Genomic DNA, 20518 nt, shown 5'->3' on the forward strand with positions numbered 1-20518 from the left:
TTGACCAGGATGGTCTCGATCTCTTGACCTCGTGATCCACCCGCCTCGGCCTCCCAAAGTGCTGGGATTACAGGCTTGAGCCACCGCGCCCGGCCTCGGAATATATTTTCTACGTGGGGACACAAGACATATATACATTCATGAACACTTAGATAAGAATATGACTTAAATAACACAAAGTGAAAGGTTAATGCCATATGCTTAGTGTCACATTCTAATATAAGGAGTACCTTGTTGTCTCTGATTTTTCTAAGTGGCCTTAGTAGCCAAATATCGTTTATTTGTGAAGACCCAAGAGTCATCAACCGTGAAGGATTTGCCAGTTCTCTAAGTCAAAAGATTTGGCTTCAATGTGTTGATAAAGTGCTTTAGATTCCTTAAGTGATTGAAAAACAAGTTAGAGAATTTGGAGAGGAGCCATCGGCCAAGTGTTTTGTGGCTATACAGCGATTGAATTTGAAAATGCAGTTTATTCAGGAGAATGGTTTTGTTCAGAAGACAAATTTGTAACAATACTCATGCCTGTCAGAAAAGCAAATGGATTTAAATATGCAGTGGTGTTTTCTTTCTTTTCCTATTCCCATGCCCTTAGAACTACTCACTGTTTTAAATTTTTTCCATTATTTGATCTTTTAAAATATAAATTGCAATAATAAATTATTTAAAAGAGTTTTATGTTGGGCTTTCTAAGTTACAATGATTGGTCTTACATTATAGATTTTGCAGACTTTTCTGCACATACTGTTTTTGTAACCTTCTTATTTAACTTAGACTATGTCTTCTGGGCCTGTTTCCATGTCAATGAGTTGAAGTCTACATTATCTTTTTTTTTTTTTTTTAAGACAGAATCACTCTGTTGCCCAGGCTGGCGTGCAGTGGTGCGATCTCGGCTCACTGCAATCTCTGTTTCCTGGGTTCATGCAATTCTCCTGCCTCAGCCTCCCAAGGAGCTGGGATTAAAGGCACCCACCACACCAGACTAATTTTTGTATTTTTAGTAAAGACAGGTTTTTGCCATCTTGGCCAGGCTGGTCTTGAACTTCCGACCTCATGTGATTTGCCCACTTTGGCCTCCCAAAGTGCTGGGATTATAGGTGTGAGCTACAGCCCTCAGCCACATCATCATTTTTAATGACTGTATAGTATTTCTTCGTGTGTTACACCATAATTGATTTAAACAATCAAAATCGTATGTAGGTAAAGTAATGTATGTACAAGAATTTGGGGCTTGGACTAAGGTAACACAGGTGAAGCCCCCAGGGTGTGACCTTAAGAGAGAACACTTCTTAAATTTTATACCATGGGCTCCTTGCTAACTCTACCCTGGTCCTATCCCTGAAAGGATGTTCATCTAGTAGTATTTATAATCATTTAAAAAAGTAGTGACATTTGACTTGTTTTCAGTTTTTACCCTATTGTAAACCAAATTGCAGTTAAAAGCCTTGTACAAATAATTATTATTATTGAGATGCAGTTTCAGTCTCGTTGCCAAGGCTGGAGTGCAGTGGCATGATCTCAGCTCATTGCAATCTCCTTCTCCTGGATTCAAGCGATTCTCCTGCCTCAGCTTCCCAGCTAGCTGGGATTACAGGCGCCCACCACCATGCCTAGCTAATATTTTGTATTTTTAGTAGAGATGAGGTTTCACCATGTAGGCCAGGCTGGCCTTGGACTCCTGACCTCAGGTGGTCCATCTGCCTCAGCCTCCCAAAGTTCTGGGATTATAAGCATGAGCCACTGTGCCTGGGCAATTATTTTATCATTGTACAATTATTTTCTCACGGAAAATTTCTACAATTGGAAATGCCTGGCCAATGGCAAGTGGTCCCTAATATTTCTTGCCAAATTATTCTCCCACATATATGTTGTACTGATTCATATTCTCACAGTGTCTTAAATGCTTTAGGCTATTTGGTGATAATTATGAACTAGGAAAATAGGAGTTTTAGGGAAATGGTACATGATTTGAATGAACATTAATATTCATGACATTGTTTAAAAATACTTTGCCCTCTGCTGAACAAGCAGGAAAATAAAAGCCCACATAAATCATTCTTTTTGCAAAAGAAAACCATTTATCAGTTCTACCTTTGATCTATTTGATGTTAGCAAGCAATTTGTTTAAACTGCCTCTTTGGGGTTGGATATGACGTATTTTGAATGGGGTTGATGGGGTGTTGAGGTCATCTTAACTGAAACCAATAATGTAGCTGAAATATATAATAAAAGATTTTAGTTCTGGATGTAGAAAAGACACATTGGAGCTGTTTCTTCATGTCATAATTGTGCACTGATGTAAATACTTTTGTGAGCTGGAAGTTGCCAAGGCAACAGTCCTATTAATGAAAATAAACCTCACTTATTATCAGTGCCTGATTATTCTTTAAATAAATGTACCTAGTGGTCTAACACTGACATTCTCAGTCCACCTACCCATCTTTCCTTCCCAGATTGCAAAACTACTTAGCCTTATTCAATAAGCATGCCTCCTTTCTCTGCCAATGAGAGTAAAATCATTGAATAAAAAAATCAGTAAACTGTGAGGGCATTAAAAATGCTAATTTTTAACAATTACCTAATATAAAATTATTGCCCTTTTGATATGTGCTTTGGCTAAGGCAGAGCCTAAAATCAACTGTGATTTGGTTGCTGTTTGAGCAGGCCAGAGTCTTTAAATTAACTTGACTTTACGATTTAATGGAATATTGCCAACATATTTGTTAAGAAAGTGGAGTGTGACATTACTGCTTCCTTCCTCCAGTGAGACTGTAAATTTAGACTCCATTTTATTGTATGCACATGGACACTTCAGAAAGGCAGCTGTGGCTGAGTCTTAGCCTTTATGAAACCTCTTGTCTTGAGGAGCCCTGGAACTGTGTGAAGGGAGACAGTGGTTCCAATGACTGAGGACCAAGCAGTCTGCTTTCTGGATTTCAAAGACAAGGAAATCTATCAGAAAAAAAAAAAAAAATGCATTCCCCTTTTCCTTTTCTCTTTTTGTGAAAATGCTTCTTGTGTTTTGTCAAGCTGACCAAATGGAAAAACTTGCCGTGGGTTAGTCATATCAACAAAACCCATCCTGCCCAGGTTGGAGGTTTGCTGTCTGCCCCACACAGTTCACACCCCAACACTTATTACTCTCATGCACTAATGATTCTGTGTTCCTGTCTTGTTTCCCCTGATTTATATCTAATTTAGCACCTTGGCAAGTAGTAGGTATTCAGAAAATACTTTTTTTTTTTTTAAATACAGAGTCTCACACTGTCACCTAGGCTGGAGTGTAGTGGCACCATCTCAGCTCACTGCAACCTCTGCCTCCCTGGTTTAAGTAATTCTCCTGCCTCAGCCTCCTGAGTAGCTGGGATTACAGGCACGGGGCACCATACCCAGCTAATTTTTGTATTTTTAGTAGGGACAGGATTTGACCATGTCGGCCAGGCTGGTCTCAAACTCCTGACCTCAGGTGATCTGCTCACCTTGGCCTCCCAAAGTGCTGGGATTGCAGGCATGAGCCATTGTGCCCTGCCCAGAAAATACTTTTTGATTGTGAAATTGTATGATAAATTTCTGTTTAAAAAAATAAATAAATTTCTGTTTCACTCAATTCTTTTCAACAGATTTCTGATAATGGAAAAAAAATGTTTGACATGGGAAAAATGGACAGTCCATATTTGAAAAAGGGAACAAAAACTGTTCAGAATCCCACTGCTCGAAGATAACTTCCACTGATACTATGGCATGTCTATTTCATAAGAACATTTTTTCAGAGTCTAAAAAAGCCAATCATCGTACATTCTGTCTTCTCCTTGGTAAGACAGAATCACAGTGTAATCCATGCTGGCCATGTGTATAGGGCAAGTGACACCTGCCAAGCACTAGCAGGGTACAGGTAGTTCAGATGAGATATTAAGATGCCGACCAATGATGGGACCACTCACAGACCAAGAAAAGCTGGCTCTTCTGTCTCACCATGGCAATTTCAGATTCAGCCACAAACAGCAGGCAGTCTGATTTCTCATTTCTTAACTCGGCTGTAGACTGTGTTACTGACAAAACAGATTTTACCCTCAGAATGTTTTAGCGCAAGCAGACATGTAAGTTTCTGTGTTGATGGCTCTTCTGGCTTGCTTCTTTGTGCCCTTTCCTAATGGCACTTTGGGAAGAGAAAGAGTAATTTCCCGAACTTATCATGCACACTAGGGAAAGATCCATGAGAACCCAAGAAGTCATCGCAAAGAAACATTTCATACTTCCTTATTTTATTCTTGGCTATGACAGCAGCAAGGGGCAGTTTGGGTGTTGGTTTAGCCCCCCTCCCCCATCTCTATAACACCTCCGACCATCCCCAAATAAATATGCTAAAAATAATAATAAGCACAAAGAATAAAATCTTCTGTAGTTAGTATAAGCATCTGTAGAGAACTTTGCTATTTTTAACAAGCAGAAACAACTGAAGTAACAACAGAGCACTTATCATAGAGTTTCCTTCGTGACCTTCCATATCACAGTTTCACTGTCCTTTCCACCAGACAACTATCTAAGCCCCTCTCAGGTAGGTATTTATCACCCTCACCCTCACCTCACACGTAGTCTTCCCACACGTGTCAGTTCATGGGGAGATGAACTGCAATGGAAGTTCCATAACATTGCCTGAATAAGTCCTTTCTAGTTTTAAAAAAAAAAAAAAAAACGTGGCGGAGGGGGCCAGATATTTTAACTCACAGGACTGACAGCAGAAGTTGGGAGAATACGGGGATATTATGGCTTTTCCATCAACTATTTATAAATTAACATTGGTTGGGTTTAGCCTTTCATCATTCATACTCAGTTCAGATCTTGACCATGTTGTTCCATTTGTTCTTCCATCTGCTCAGCAGGTCTTGAGCACGTGCTGTGTGGCAGGCAATGGGCAGGGTGGAAGCTGAGATTTGAAGGTGAGGTGGGACTTTGAAGTGGAGACTTGGAAGAATGCTAGAGGGAGCATACTAGGACAAAACCTGGGATGGCTTGGAACACTACTGATGACTTTGGAGAACGTCTCTATTTAGGTCTAGATGGTGTAGACTAAGGAACCGCCTTTTTCCTGCATTACCATTATGGATTCATTACATGATTGGTATCACTTGGACTGGGGTATCAGGGAAAAGACAAATGCCTATGATATCCATCTGTGTCTTCTGTTTTTGAGAATGGTCACATGCCCCATCTATTGTTCCTTGAGCCCTCATCACTAAAGTCAGCTCCCATACTTAATTTTCAGTCATGTTGCCTTGACCACAGTGAGCAAAATCCTTATCAAATGGTATATACATCTAAGTTTCCTGCTATATGCAATACCCCATGCTAGGCTCAGCAGAGGATACAGAAAAAGGGAACAGGAAATCTTGGCTCTTTAGGGATGAAGAGCATCACTCAAGAAGCAGTGGAGACACTATTTCCACAAAGTTAACCCACAGTGGTAGTTAGTATGGGATTAGGGAGAGGGTGGTAGACTCAGGTCAGTAGACTTGACTCTAATCCTACATTTGTCCACCAATCTTGGGAAATTCACCAGCCTCTCCAGATCTTGATTTCTTTTTTTGGAGAGGCAGAGACCTGTCTCTGGGTAAATAAATATATTTATTGTCCCAGGATTTTCTCTTTCTCTTTTCTTTCTCCTTCCTTCCTTCCTTCCTTCCCTCCCTCCCTCTTGCTTTCTTTCTCTCTCTCTCTCTTCCTTTTCTTGCCTAAGCTGGAGTGCTGTGGCATGATCATGGCTTACTGCAGCCTCAACCTTCTGTGCTCAAGCAATCCCCCTGCCTCAGCCTCCTGAATAGCTGGGACTACAGGCATGTGCCACCATGCCTGACTGATTTTTTTTAATTTTTTGTAGAGACGGGGTTTTGCCATGTTGCCCAGGCTGGTCTCAAACTCTTGGGCTGAAGTGATCCGCCCACCTGGTCCTCCCAGAGTACTGGCATTACAGGCATGAGCCACTGCGTCCTGCTCAGGGCCCCTTTATGCAGGGTCCTGGGGTGTGGGGGAGACCACCCTGACTGGGGCAGATGGTGCTTGGAGAGGAGTCGTGGCCATGATGCTGGAAGATGAGGGTCCAATTGTACAGAGCTTTGGAGGCCAGGCAAAATTCTAGACTTGTCCAAGCCCTTTATAAGAAATGAGAGCTCTTGAAGTGATTATAAGAGACGTAGTGTCCAGGCGCTGGCTGAGTAGGGATGGGATGAGGCATTCTTTCCTTGGCCTGCAGCCTCTGCTCCCAAACACCATTAGCACATTTTTACCCCGGAATCTTGTTTTCTTTCCTTTCACTCTTCATTTGTAATCTCCCATTACCGTGCCTGCCCTGTGCTCAGCAGAGAGGCAAAGTGCTCATGCGGCTGCTTTATAAATACTTTTGGGTGATGATAGTTCCCATGACTGGCTTAACTCTGCCCACTTGTCTTCTTCCATTAGGTAAGGAGTAGTAGCTCCGAAGTCAGTCTTGCTGGTAGATCTCAAAAGAACTGGATCGATGCAATTATATTATCATCCAGCTCCGATGATCTGCATTGTTTTTATCTGCTTTTGCCAAACTTTTCCATTTTCTGTGCTTCAAGACTCTCCCCGGGCAATAAAAGAGAACTTGGAAAGAATCAGGATTTAGGAATTCTTGCTTCAGCTTTGCCGCTTGGGCAGAGAGCTTTATTTTTTTCCTTGTTTTTTTTTTTTTTTTTTTTTTTTTTTTTTTTTTTTTTTTTTTTTTTTTTTTTTTTGATCTATATAATTTGGTTTTTTTTTTTTTTTGAGAGCTTTATTTTTTCTAGATGTTCATCCCTTCACTTAAAAAAAATGCAAGAGTTGAACGAAATGAGCCCCTTCGGATGGTATAAGTGTATGGTTTTGTTACAGTAGGTAGGTAGACATGAGCAGGGCAGGAGAGCCCCCCACTCCAGGAACGTCAGGCCACCATCGGGTGATGGTCCAGGGGTTAACTGTCTCTCTAAAATAGTAACTGGTCGCAGCTGGCACCAAGGAAAGGCAATCTCCCAATAAATAGAAAAAAAACCCTGAAACTGGTAATAAGGTCCTGATAAGAGCTAAGGAGTTGGGTGAGCGGACTCAATCATGAGCACCAAGAGGCAAAACGGCGGAGTTTAACTGGTCTGTGACCTTCCCCTAAAAACGTTCCACCGGTACGGTAAAAAATGCCTCAAGTGAGCATGCGCACAACCTAAATAAACACACTGCGCATGCGGTCCCTCCTGAGGGCTGGCAGGTGCGCATGCGGACAGCCCACCGCACGGGAAGAACCGGGAGAGGAGACGCACACCCAGGAAGAACGCCAGCAGGGAAAACCCCAACTCAGAGGTCAGGCCACACACTTGAATCTCTCAGGTCGCCACCTAGCCCTCTTCCAAGTGTGCTTCCTTTCATCCCTGCTCTAAACGTTTTAATAAACATTCCCTCCTGCTCTCAAACTTGCCTCAGTCTCTCCCGCCACCCCCGCCTATGCTCCTCGAATTTTTCCTTCCTTCCTTCCTTCCTTCCCTCCTTCCCTCCCTCCCTTCCTCCTTCCTTCTTCCTTCCTTCCCTCCCTCCCTCCCTCTTCCTTCTTCCTTCCTTCCCTCCTTCCCTCCCTCCCTCCTTCCCTCCCTTCCTCCTTCCCTCCCTCCCTTCTTCCTTCCCTCCCTCCCTCCCTCCTTCTTCCTTCTCTCCTTTCCTCCCTCCCTCCTTCCTTCTTCCTTCCTTCTCTCCCTCCTTCCTACCCTCCTTCCCTCCCTCCTTCCTTCTTCCTTCCCTCCTTCCCTCTTCCTTCCCTCCTTCCCTCCCTCTTTCCTTCTTTCCTTCCCCCCTCCCTCCCTCCCTTCCTTCTTCCTTTCTTCCCTCCTTCCTTCCCTCCCTCCTTCCCTCCTTCCTTCCTTCTTTTCTTCCTTTCTTTCTCTCTTTTCCTCTCTCTTTTTTTCGTTCTTCCTCTCTTTCTCTCTCTCTTTTTCTCTCTTTCTCTCTTTGTCTCTCTTTCTCTCTTTATGTCTTTCTTTTCTTGTCCAGCTCTCTCACCAGGCTGAAGTCGGTGGTGCGATCACGGCTCACTGCAACCTCCACTTCCCGAGTTAAAGCAATTCTCCTGCCTCAGCCTCCCGAGTAGCTGGGATTATAGGTGCCGCACCACCATGCCCAGCTAATTTTTGTGTTTTTATTAGTGACGGGGTTTCACCATGTTGGCCAGGATGGTCTCAATCTCTTGACCTAGTGATCCGCCCGCCTCAGCCTCCCAAAGTACTGGGATTACAAGCGTGAGCCACTGCCTGGCCGAATTCTTTCTTATGAGGAGTTAAGAACTGCAGTTGCTGCAGACTTGTACAGATTCACTGCTACTGATAGTTTTGTAGGGGAATGCCCTCTGAGCTGTTCTGTTAATTCAGCTGCTAATGAAAATGGAATAGAAATGAGAAACAAAATACATGAGGTATGATTTAGGCCAGTGGTTTTGAAAGTGCAGTATTCAGACTCGAAGCATCAGCCTCACCTGAGAACTTGTTAGAAATGTGAATTCCTGGGCCAACCCAAATCTACTGAATCAGAAACTCTGGAGGTGAGACTCAACCATCTATAAGAAAGCCTCTAGTTGATTCTCATAGACACTTAAGATTGAGAACCACTGGTTCAAGCCTTCTGCAAGGTGCATAATATGTCAACTCAGATATCTTTCTTAATCTAACTTTATGGGGTTGTTACTTATGTTCTTGTTTACAAAATCAGGCATCTTCAGTTTTGTTTTAAGCAAAATCGTGAAATGAGTGAAATTTGTCTTCGGCATTCTATCACCTCTTTTTTTGGGCCCATTTCTTGTTTATTTCATCTGACAGATCCTTCTTTGCCTCTTCATTGGCAGAAACTCAAGGGACTTTTCCTTTAGGGTAGGGTAGAGGCCCCTACACAATAAATCTGAAAACACGGTGTCTCTAATTATGAAAAACAGGACACCAGTAGACCAGCAGGGGAGGTATGTGAGGATGGGATTGGCGGTGACCATCCCAGGGCCTGCAAATTGCAGCGAGTAATTTGCTGAGATGCTCGTTCTCCCCTGTTTAGAGGAAGAAAGGCCCCTTCCCTTTGCTGTCTGGTTCTCAAGAAGAGGGCTGATGCAGTTTCAGAAGGATCTGGAAGTGCCTTTAGCACAAACACCCAGGTTGGATGCTTTTTCCATCTTTCAATTATTGCCTGTGGCCTTTCCCCACCATGTTCCTGTTCATTTTGCCACCCACATGGGATTTTGCAGCCTGTAGTGCTCTCAGTGAAACAACACAAAGTTTTCATGAATATCCAGAAATTCAACCAAACCTCCCTAAGGAGCGAGCTCTCTTTCCTGAGAGAATTAGATGGAAATCAGTCATATCTCGTTGGTGTCTGCTTGCTCCCAAGGCTGGTTTCAAACTGATTTCTGAAATTCATCCCCCTGTTCTTTGTTCTAAGACTACACAGCAATAGATGTTCCACCAACCTGTCTGAGAACCCCAGTTGCTGATGCGATAACTGATAAAGTTCGAACAGAATGCACAGACTTGACCTTGCCAAAATTATCCGTTTCCTCTCTGCACACACATGCTCACAGGCAGATAGAGGCACATGTCCACCCACAGAGGTTGCCCAGCCTTTCTGAGCCCTGCACACATGTGATGGACAAACTCAGCAAAACCCCTCGATTATTTGTCGTTACTAAAAACCCCTACGTTTGGCTTTTTCTTTCACAGTGTTTTGAACTGCCTTAGTGAGCCAAATTCCCCCTTTCAAGTTACCAGACTCAGCAGGTTTAGTAAAATTGCTCCTAAATAGGATGCTGTCTGGTTGAAGGGACTCATGGAACTTTCCAGAAGGAAGAAGCAAGTGGATCAGAAGTTGGAATGAAAGTCCTTTCACATGTGGACTGATGAGGTTAAAAATGAACGTGGATTAGAGTCTGCTAATTGTGCCCAGAGTTCCAGGAAGCTGAAAGAAGTACACAGTCAAATTCTCAGAAAGGTTTTGTCTACATAAGCAAAATGGAAGGGAGAGTTACGCAGATCTCTGAATATTAGGCCATTCTCCACCCCAACCTCAACTTCTATTGTTCCCATGAAACACCATTTGAAGGAAGAGACTAATTAATGAAATTGGCCATCTTTGCTAATCAGACCTTCTAGAAAATTGCTCTATTAGCAACAGGCTAAACGTTGTTACCAGGCAAAGTAAAAAGGATAATTATGATCACACTCATCTTGGGATAACTACAAAAATATTTTTAATGCCACCTATGAGCTACAGTTTTAACTGCAGAAGTCAGACCATCTGAATTACTGTTTCCACAGCAACTATAATTCAATTGACTGCAAGGCTTGTCATAGATGAGGACGTTACCTCTATATTATCGTTGCTGGGGAAAAGTGCACTTATTTATAGCTAAACTGTGCAAAGTTGTATTTTGTAGTCTTTTATTTGGAAACGTGGTCATTAGAGACTGACAAAAGTCCTGAATCACTGAAATATATGTTTTGATACGTGGAAAAATACTGCATAGCTTAGCTTGAGCTTCCCATGCATAAGGTCATATGGCCTCCAGGACAGTGAGATTTGAAAACCCTCTATTCTTCCCTAAGGAACATCCAAAATTTGACATCTTGAGCAATATAGTCCCAGCAGTCAGTCTACCAGGACAAAGAAAAAGAAGGTGGTGTACTCCAGAATGGCTTTGAGAAAAACGTACACTCATTTAAACATTCAGGAGACTTATATCTGTTGTATTAATGATGATTGAATTTGTGATTTTAAATGTAAATAGTCTACAAATCTTGGTTTGATTTCGAGCATATTTTTCTCCGTGGGAAAAAATATCCTTGGATGAGAAGTGACAAGGAATGTTAGAAACAAAAATAAGATGTTCGTTCATTTCAGTTATGTTCTGGAACATTTGTCAGATGCCAGAACGTTAATATGAAGTGGTTTGACAAAAACTAGTCATTTTTCAGCTAGTTAACACATTTACCCCTCCAGCCCAGAAAATTATCTGATTATTGAATGGGGATGAAATCAACCTAATCTTTCTGTTGTTATTTTAGGTATCTGTTTTTGAAAATGTACTGAGCTGGTTCTTGCCTGTCTATTAGAGAAGTCAGTCATATCCAAGATTGCAGAGGGATAGAAACTGCCCATAAACAGATATGGAGCTAACAAGGAGGAGATTAAAAATGAAATTATATATAGAAGAATATAAACTCATGACCAAATAAAACCAAATCACAGAATTTTTCCCTCCCCACAAAGTGAAAGAAAAACACCTCAGTAATAGGTGTTTGCTCACTCAAGCAACAAAAGACCCATAACCTAAGGCAATACATTTTAGTAACTGGAGGCTGAGTGGCTTTTGATTTCTAATCCTGCCCCCAACCCCCTTTAAAGAAATTCCTTAGGGGAAATGAAATCAGGAAAGGTGAATATGAAGCAAGAAAAGAACTCCATGGACTGCTTTTGTTTATAGATGTAAAATCCTCATGTCTAGGTTCTGAATCAGAGAAATGATCTAAAGTCACAAGGGACGACTCCATCTGAATGGCACGTGTTCCAAGTAGGTGGTGTGAACCCTGGTTTGGGGCATATAGCAAATTCCCAGAAAAATGAGCAGCACTTGAAGACACAAAGACCGGACATCACCCAAGCCAAATTCTTCCTATCCCTCTTCTATCAGGCCTTTAAAATACCTGAAAAAATTAAAATATATGCAAGATGGAAAGAGCCAATGTGGCAGCTGCAATTAATGTGTCAGAAAGGAGGCTAGCATGCATGGTAGAAAGATGTGGGCTTACCCTTGAAGAAAACAGGACTTAAGGAACACTAACAGGTTCCTCACAATGGCTTAATAAGAGGATAACTTGTACTCTTAGAACTTAACAAGAGTATAAAAGGTATTTGTAAAATAGCCTAAAGACAAGGTGATAAGAAGGAAATTAAAATGGAAATTGAAAGTCTGACAAATCAGGAATTAAACACATTGATGCAAAAATGATATATAAATTAGAAATGTTGACATGTATGAGACCTGCTGAAAGTTTACTAACAATAGAGAAAGTATTCTTATAATCACAGAGAATACAGACAACAAGGAGATTAAAGACAGACTCTAAAAGATATGAAGACATTCAAATATTCTACACTATGAGGATAATAACTGGGTCCCTGAATAGAGACTCTAACAAAAGGAACAGAGAGATGTTGAAAGATATAATAAAATTTCCCAGAAATGAAGAAAGGACCAAATCTATTCCAGGAAATATAGCATGGAATGTTCAAAATACAAACATATCTTAGTTAAGCTATTAAACCTTAAGGATAAAGAAATAATTCTTGAGTTATCAAATCAGAATAAGTCAATTTCCTACAAGGGAGAAAAAAACCAAGCTAGTCTCAGACTTTACCATTGCTACATCTGGGGCCATGCTCTCTGAAAATGGAGAGAGTGAGTGACCCAAGGATATTATACCCCATCAAGATGTTAAAATATAAAGACAACAGCAAGACATGCTTCAACCTGAAAGAATGAAAACAGCTTTGAGACCTTATCGAAGAAAATACACAGTAATGAATGTCTGGCCAATTAAGAAAATCAGAATAACTCAAAAATGTAGAAGTTATGGTGAGAATCATTAGGTTTGCTTAAATGCAGACGTATACTAATACTTCACAACTATGTACAGTAATATTACAGATCGAATATGAATGCTATCAGTTTGGACAAAACAAAAATAACTAAAAACTATGGAAGATAGGGATCAGAGATGAAAAACAATGTAAGTACTTATGTTCTCATCTTTCCCAGCAGGAAGTCAATCTATACAATCTAGAATGAGTCATTTAGAGTGCAAACACATAATTTTCCCAATCTCCACATTTTATCATCTTTAACCTTAAAGTGATCATTAAGGACATAAAAAATTATGGTGCAGAAACCTTTCTTTGAGGTTTAACAGTTCTTTTTCATCTCTGCTATTCAGTCATAATTAAAATATATGCTTTTTTACTCAATGGTCGTTAAAAATTTAAATTTTAAAAATAAAAATTTTTTTTAAAGTGTAGCACTAGGTATGACCCCATTTTCTAAGTCTCTCTGCATATATTCTTAAAAGGTGGTTACAATAATATTCAACGATTATTTCTAGGTTGTGAGGCATTTTTTTAAAACTTTAATCTTTGCTGGGTGTGGTGGCTCATGCCTGCTGTAATCCCAGCACTTTGGGAGACCAAGACAGGAGGATTGCTTGAGCCCAGGAGTTCGAGACCAGCCTGGAAAACATAGCAAGAACCCATCTCTACTAAAAAAGTTTTAAAAGTTAGCGGAATATGGTGGTGTGCACCTGTGGCCCCAGCTACTCAGGAGGTTGGGGTAGGAGGATTGCTTGAGTCCAAGAGTTGGAGGCTGCAGTGAACCAGGATTGCACACTGCACTGCAGCGAGGGTGACAGAGTGAGACCCTGTCTCTAAAACAAACTGGCAAAAAACAAAAACCTCTAATCTTTGAAACATTCTTTTTTTTTTTTTTTTTTTTTTGAGGCAAAGTCTCACGTTGTCATCCAGTCTGAAGTGCAGTGTACAATCTTGGGTCACTGCAACCTCTGCCACCCAGGTTCACCTGATTCTCCTGCCTCAGCCTCCCAAGTAGCTGGGACTACAGACACAAGCCACCATGCCTGGCTAGTTTTTGTATTTTTAGTAGAGACAGGGTTTCACCATGTTGGCCAAGCTGGTCTCGAACTCCTGACCTCAGGTGATCTGCCCACCTTGGCCTCCCACAGTGCTGGGATTACAGGCATGAGCCACCATGCTTTGCCTAATCTTTTAAACTTTCTGCATTAAAAAAAAATTATTTTAAGTTAATACACTTTATCTTACAAGAATAACTGCATGAATTTTCTTTTCTTGTGTCTGTGTGTGTGTGTGTGTGTGTGTGTGTGTGTTTGAGATGGAGTCTCACTCTGTCACCAAGCTAGAGTGCAGTAGCGTGATCTCGGCTCACTGCAACCTCCACCTCCCGAGTTCAAGCAATTCTCCTGCCTCAGGTCTCCCAAGTAGCTGGGATTACAGGCACCTGCCACCACGTCCAGCTAATTTTTGTATTTTTAGTAGAGACGAGGTTTCACTGTGTTGGCCAGGCTGGTCTTGAACTCCTGACCTCATGATTCACCCACCTCGCCTCCCAAAGTGCTGGGATTACAAGCGTGAGCCACCATACCCAGCCGAATAACTACATGAATTTTCTTAAAAACTAGAAAAAAATGTCAACATGGCTAATTCTCGGTGATCTGGATGTTTTTTCTTCATACATTTAGGTAATTTTTTTTAATTTAAAAAATTAATATGACAAAAAACAAAAATAAAAATTAACAAATTAGTTGAATGAGTAGAGGGTGAAGGTAAGAGAATATGTGTTTGAGGGCATTCCTGCTTGCATGTATCCTTATGGGGTGTTACGGGCAGGTGGGGCCCCTTCTACCGGGGCCCAGTGCCACTGAAATCTCTCCCAGGCCCATCTTAATGATTAGAAGCCACTGGCTTTCAGTGAGAATATCTGCATGGGGACGGGTTAAGGGACCATTGAAGAAAGTACACAATTTCCACTAGAAGGTGAAGAATAGAATTTGGGCACAGTATGAAAGAGGATAAGAGAGAGACAGCCTTTGAAAACAAGCGCACTTTGAGGCTCAAACATTTTTTAACAACTTTATTGAAATATAATTAACATGTCATAATATTCATCCTTTTAAAGTGTATGATTCAGTATATTCACCAACTTGTGAAACCATCATCACTGCTTAATTCCCGAACATTTTCACCACCCCCAAAAAAAACCCTGTATCCATTAGCGGTTCACTCCCCATTCCTCCCTCCCAGCAGCCCCGGCACCCACTCGTCTGTAGTGGTTTCTGTCTCTATAGATTTGCTTCTCCTGGACATTTTATATAAATGGGATTATACAAATGTGCTCTTTTTCAACTGGCTTAATTTACTCACCATAATGTTTTCAAGGGTCACCTATGTCGTAGCAGGTGTCAGTACCTTTTTTTTTTTAAAAAATACTGAATAATATTTCATTGTATGGGTATATCACATTATTGGTTCATGAGTTGATGGATGGTCAGGTTGTTCCTGTGTTTTGGTTATTATATGATGCTGTTATGAACATTCATTTATCAGTTTTTGTGTGAACATGTTTTCATTTTTCTTGGGTATATACGTGCGGGTAGAATTGGCGGATTATATGGTAACAATGTTTAGGAGTTAAACATTGAAACTGCTATCTTCCTCTTTGTTCCCAGGCAGAAATGGTGCACAGCGCTTTCCAGGCACAGCGGGCATTCCTTCTGATGGCCTCTCAGTACCAACAACCCCACGAGGTAAGAGAATGTTCTGAGAGCCAGGGCAAGACAGAAAGCAAAGAGGCAACAGAGCATTTATTATAGGAGACCTCCTAAAAATGAGACTTACAACCTGTGTAGGTTGTGTCTCTAACTGGATCACAGTATAGAACAATTCTCTCTCCATAATCTTATTAATAGTAGACAGGTTTTTTTTTTAAGTACGCCATTTGCAAAAAAAAAAAAAAAAAAAAGCAATGTGTCTGTTTACTACTAATAGATCATTATGGCCAAATTCATATTGTAACAAAAGGACGTCACCAGTGTAAAAGGTGAGTTGATTTGTGTCATCTTTATACTAGTCTCAACAACCTTTTTATAATCAAGGAAGTGTTTACAACTGCTTTTTAGCTCAGATTTTGAGCTGCTTTGTTATCAAAGACTGTTCACATCTATGACCGTCTCTAACCCGCATGTATGGATTTGATTAGCTCCTATTTCCTAAGTAGCAAAGATGTGCTAAATCGGTGGTTAAATATTTTGTGTTTATGGGTCATCTGTGGAGCTTTATTGCAGTTTCCGGCTTAAAAACTAGCCACCATGCCCGGCTAATTTTGTATTTTCAGTAGAGATGAGGTTTCTCCATGTTGGTCAGGCTGGTCTTGAACTCCCGACCTCAGGTCCGCCCGCCTTGGCCTCCCAAAGTGCTGAGATTACAGGCATGAGCCACTGTGCCTGGCCAAGATTCTGCTTTTTAATAAGCTCCTGGGTGATGCCTACACTGCTGATCCTCGCTTTCAAAACACCAAAATAGGAAAGAATTTTCATGAATCTATAAGAACGTAGGCATAGTCCACCTCTCCTTTCTCTTCCGCCATGAATATGAATGAACTTTTCTTAGGTTAAAGATATTTAACGATGTTAGAGGATCTGATGCCAACTGCAACAATATTACCAATGTAGTAGTTTTAGCAACTTTTAATCTATTGTAAAATTGCCAAGTAAAGCCCATCGTAAATTTTAATACAGAAGGAATAAAATTGTGGGAACAGATGTTAAGAGCAAAGTAATGGTTGGCAGAGGTCCGTCTCATTCCCCAGGCCCTGTAAATTTCCCATCCTGTAAACCAAAGTCTGACCACCACCTGCCCAAACTACTGACATTGTATCATGGAAATAGCTGCATTCCCTCTATTACGAGTTCGTAATGACAATTTTTGACCATGCTGATTGTGTTGCGAATGAAATTATTCATTAAAAACTGGTCCTACTACCAGCATACTTTGTTAGAAAGAATAGAAATTGTTCTTTTGGCTAAATATTCTGCATCTGAAGTTTAGTAACGTTTATGAAAATAAAAAATGGAGTATACATTACACAATAGCTTAAATGTAATAGCTCACTTTGAATACAAAACAAACTCTTGAAATTGAAAAATTTGAGCTAAGAATCCTGGGAATCCAGACCTTTGACCTTCAGGGGATGACACTCAGCTCCATAAAGAGGCAAGACCTGGGACCCGAGACCCTCCCTGGAACGGTCGTTCCCAGCCATGCTTGTGCTGTAGAATCACCTGCAAAATTTTTTAAAATACCAGTACCTGAGTCCCAACCCAAGGGACTCTGACTTCATTGGTCTGAGGAGTGGTCTGGGCTTTGAGATTGCTGCAGGCTTAACAGGTGATTCTGACTTTCTGCCAGAGCTGTCGGCCCCCTGCCGAGATGGATCGATCACCTCCCTCCGTGTGAAATGAGGAGTTAGCTCACAGCCTATGTAGGAGGCTCTGTAGGGATGAAAATACTCCGTGTTCCACCATGAATGCATCTTCCTCCTTGGTCTTCACAATCTCTGCTTTGCAAAAGAGCAAAGTGAAACTGGGAAATCACAAAGCAATGTGTTGTAGGTTCAGCCTCAGCCTGCCTTTTCTGTGAAGTGGGAGGAGAGGTGGTCCAGTTGAGATTCTCAGGTTGAGGAAAAGCTGTGACTTTCCTCCCTGGGTTACCACTTCATCCCTTCTCTAAGCCCCAGAACCAGAGGCCTCTCCACTGGCTTTCCAGGCCTTAGACAAAAAAGGTACTCAGCAAATATGGGCTGAAAATGTGAATGAATGAACAATGCATGAATGCATTGGGTCTGTGGTATTCCGGAATGAGCCATGGTCAGAGACACTGTGTGGCTTTAGCCTGTGGCTCTGCAGATTCTTGGGTCATGTCTACAGTTTCTCACTCTACTACATTCTTTTTTTTTTTTTTTTTTTAAGATGGATTCTCACTCTTGCTCTGTCACCCAGGCTGGAGTGCAGTGGTGCAATCACTGGCTCACTGCAGCCTCAAACTCATAGACTCAAGTGATCCTCCCACCTCAGCCTCCTGAGTTGTAATTACAGGTGTGAACCACTGTGCCTGGCTCTACTGAATTCTTGATAAAAAGGAGAGAAACTGGATCCCAGGGAGGCCTGCACTGGAGATGTCTGGCAGCACTTGTCACAGTGCTCCACGTGCAGTCAGGCCTGGACCAGGACCAGCAAAATGCGGAGCAGGCTTATGACGCCCACCTCCCTTCCTGGTCCTTCCCTATATCCCTTTCCTCTTTATTCCAAACGCCATCCTAGTACTTCCACCTGTGAGGGAACAGACCTGAGCAATCGCCACATGTTGTGTGGAACCCCTGTCCATTCCAGTGGGGATGGCACAGGTTCAGGAGGCTGAAGAAACCCAGAACCAGCCAACGAGACCTGGGGTTTTATTGGGCACTTGCATACAGGGGAGAGAGTCCAGTGGCAGAGGGCTGGACAAGAGAACCACAACCACCTGCAAAAGGCATGTAATTTACATAGCAATTTCATCTAACATCCTCCCCCAACAGCCTTCACCTGGCAACCTTCATTTAACCTAAAACAAAAGGCATCCGTCCCCTGTGTGGCTGGTGTTCCATGGCATTGCCCGGGAAGCACCAGGGGCTCAGCTGTTCCTCATAGAAGAGCAATGGGTCTCCAGGTTGGCCACTCCCAGATTCCTTAGTTGCAAACTCTGAACACATTCAGCTACATGTGCCATACAAGGTCACTCTCAGGGGATGCTCTAGTCATTGTTGTCAGGTGTGTCTGTCATACACAACCACCACAGTGGTGAAAACAGTCTGTGGCCAGACCTTGATCCAGCCAGCGTGCATTCTAGAAGATGTATCATAAAGATCAGTATCATAATGCAGATCATATTTTCTCATAGGAACAATTATTATAACCATTTGTGTCTTATGTCTTCCTTCTTTCAGGAGGAAGAGAATTAACTGCTGTAATTTCAGCTTTCAATGACATACAGCAGCAATTCTCCAACTGTAGCGTGCATGGCAGTTCCCTGGAAGGTTGTCAAAACTCAGATTGCTGGGCCCCACTTACAGTTTCCAATTCAGTAGGTCTTGGTTGAATCCCACGACACTGCGGTTCTAAAAAAGTCCCCAGGTGATGTGATACTCCTGGTCCGGGGACCACATGGAGCCTGTGCTGATGGATGGCTCTCACTGTTACACCTAGAGCCCAGATTTATTTCAGAATTTCATTTCCCGCTGTCTCTAGATCCCCCGCTTCTCAAACTTCTGCATTCATTTGAATCATCTGGAGATCTTGTTAAAGGGCAGCGTCTAATTGAATTGGTCTCAGGTGGGGCGCAACAGTCTGTAGTTCTAGCAGGCTCCCTGGCGATGCTGGTGCTGCGGGTTTCTCACTACACACTGAGCAGCAAGACTTGAGTCATCGACATCCAAAATCCTGACAAGCACAGAATCCCTTGGTAGTCAAATCTCTAATTCGTATTCTCTTCTCCTACAATTTCGGTATCAGAGTAGGCCGTGTTATGTTATGTTATGCAGTAACAAACACCTTTAAAATTTTAGTGATGGATAACCACAGAAGTTTATTTCTTGGGCACACTGTCTGTCTACCTATTGCAAATCAGCTTAATATCTAGTGGATGAGTTACTAAATGACTCGTAATTATTTGCTTAGAGCTGTAACAGGGCTCTGAGAAAAAAGGTATAGAATGAATTTTTTTTTTTTTGAGACAGTCTTGCGCTGTCGCCAGGCTGGTGTGTAGTGGGGCAATATTGGCTCATTGCAACCTCCGCCTGCCAGGTTCAAGTGATTCTCCCGTCTCAGCCTCCCGGGTAGCTGGGACTATAGGCATGCCCTACCACGCCTGGCTAATTTTTTGTATTTTTAGTAGAGATGGGGTTTCGCCATGTTGGCTAGGATGGTCTTGAACTCTTGACCTCATGATCCATCCACCTCGGCCTCGGAAAGTCCTGGGATTACAGGTATGAGCCACCGCACCCGGCCAGAATAGATCTTTAATAGGAGTTTTGGGCACTGGGGAGGGAAGATCTTTCAGGGCTGGAGGACCTTCCAGGGAGTCCCTCAGATCCTGCTAACGAATGCAAGTGACTACTCTTGCTGCTGCAGCATAAGGCAAAACTAAACCAACATTAGTGGCCGGTTGTGGCTCATGTCAGCCTTGTGAGACCCTCAGCAGAGAACCTAACTCTGCCTTGGCCCAGATTTCTGACCTGCAGAAACTGTGAGATGATAAATGGATATTGTTTTAAGCCATTAAGTTTGTGGTAATTTGTAACACAGAGTAGAACACTAACAGGGATACTCTCTTCCCTTCTTGCTGAACTCTAAGGTAATGAACATTTTTAAATTTTTGTGGGTACATAGTAGGCATCTATGTTTATGGGATTCATGAAATGTTTTGTTACAGGCATGCTATACGTAAGAATCACATCATGGGGAAGGGGGCATCCATCCCCTCAAGCATTTATTCTTTATGTTACAAACAACCCAATTATACTCTTAGTTGTTTTAAATGTGCAGTTATTATTGACTACAGTCACCCTGTTGTGCTGTCAAATAGTAGGCCTTATTCATTCTTTCTAACTACTGTTTCTGTACCCATCAGCCATCTCTACCTCCCATCTCGGCTCCCCCAGTACCCTGCCCAGCCTTTGGTAATAACCATCCTTCTACCTTGTATGTCCATGATTTCAATTATTTTAACTTTTAGGTCCCATAAATAAGTGAGAACATGCAGTGTTTGCCTTTTTGTGTCTTATTTCACTTAACGTAACAATCTCCAGTTCCATCCGTGTTGAATTTTTTTTTTTTTT

General features: G+C 41.9%; 1 protein-coding gene across 2 annotated transcripts in view; it reads left to right on the forward strand.

The window, feature by feature from the left end:
- Positions 1-20518, forward strand: part of CAP2 (cyclase associated actin cytoskeleton regulatory protein 2) — a 142150-nt gene that overhangs the window by 48878 nt on the left and 72754 nt on the right. For both annotated transcript variants that reach the window (XM_017521626.2, XM_017521627.2), the window contains exon 4: positions 15318-15395. In XM_017521626.2, the coding sequence (XP_017377115.1) occupies positions 15318-15395 (78 nt within the window). The remainder of the gene's footprint in view (positions 1-15317; positions 15396-20518) is intronic.

The sequence above is a fragment of the Cebus imitator genome, unplaced genomic scaffold, assembly GCF_001604975.1.
Source record: "Cebus imitator isolate Cc_AM_T3 unplaced genomic scaffold, Cebus_imitator-1.0 Scaffold21, whole genome shotgun sequence".
NCBI classification, from domain to species: Eukaryota; Metazoa; Chordata; class Mammalia; order Primates; family Cebidae; genus Cebus; species Cebus imitator.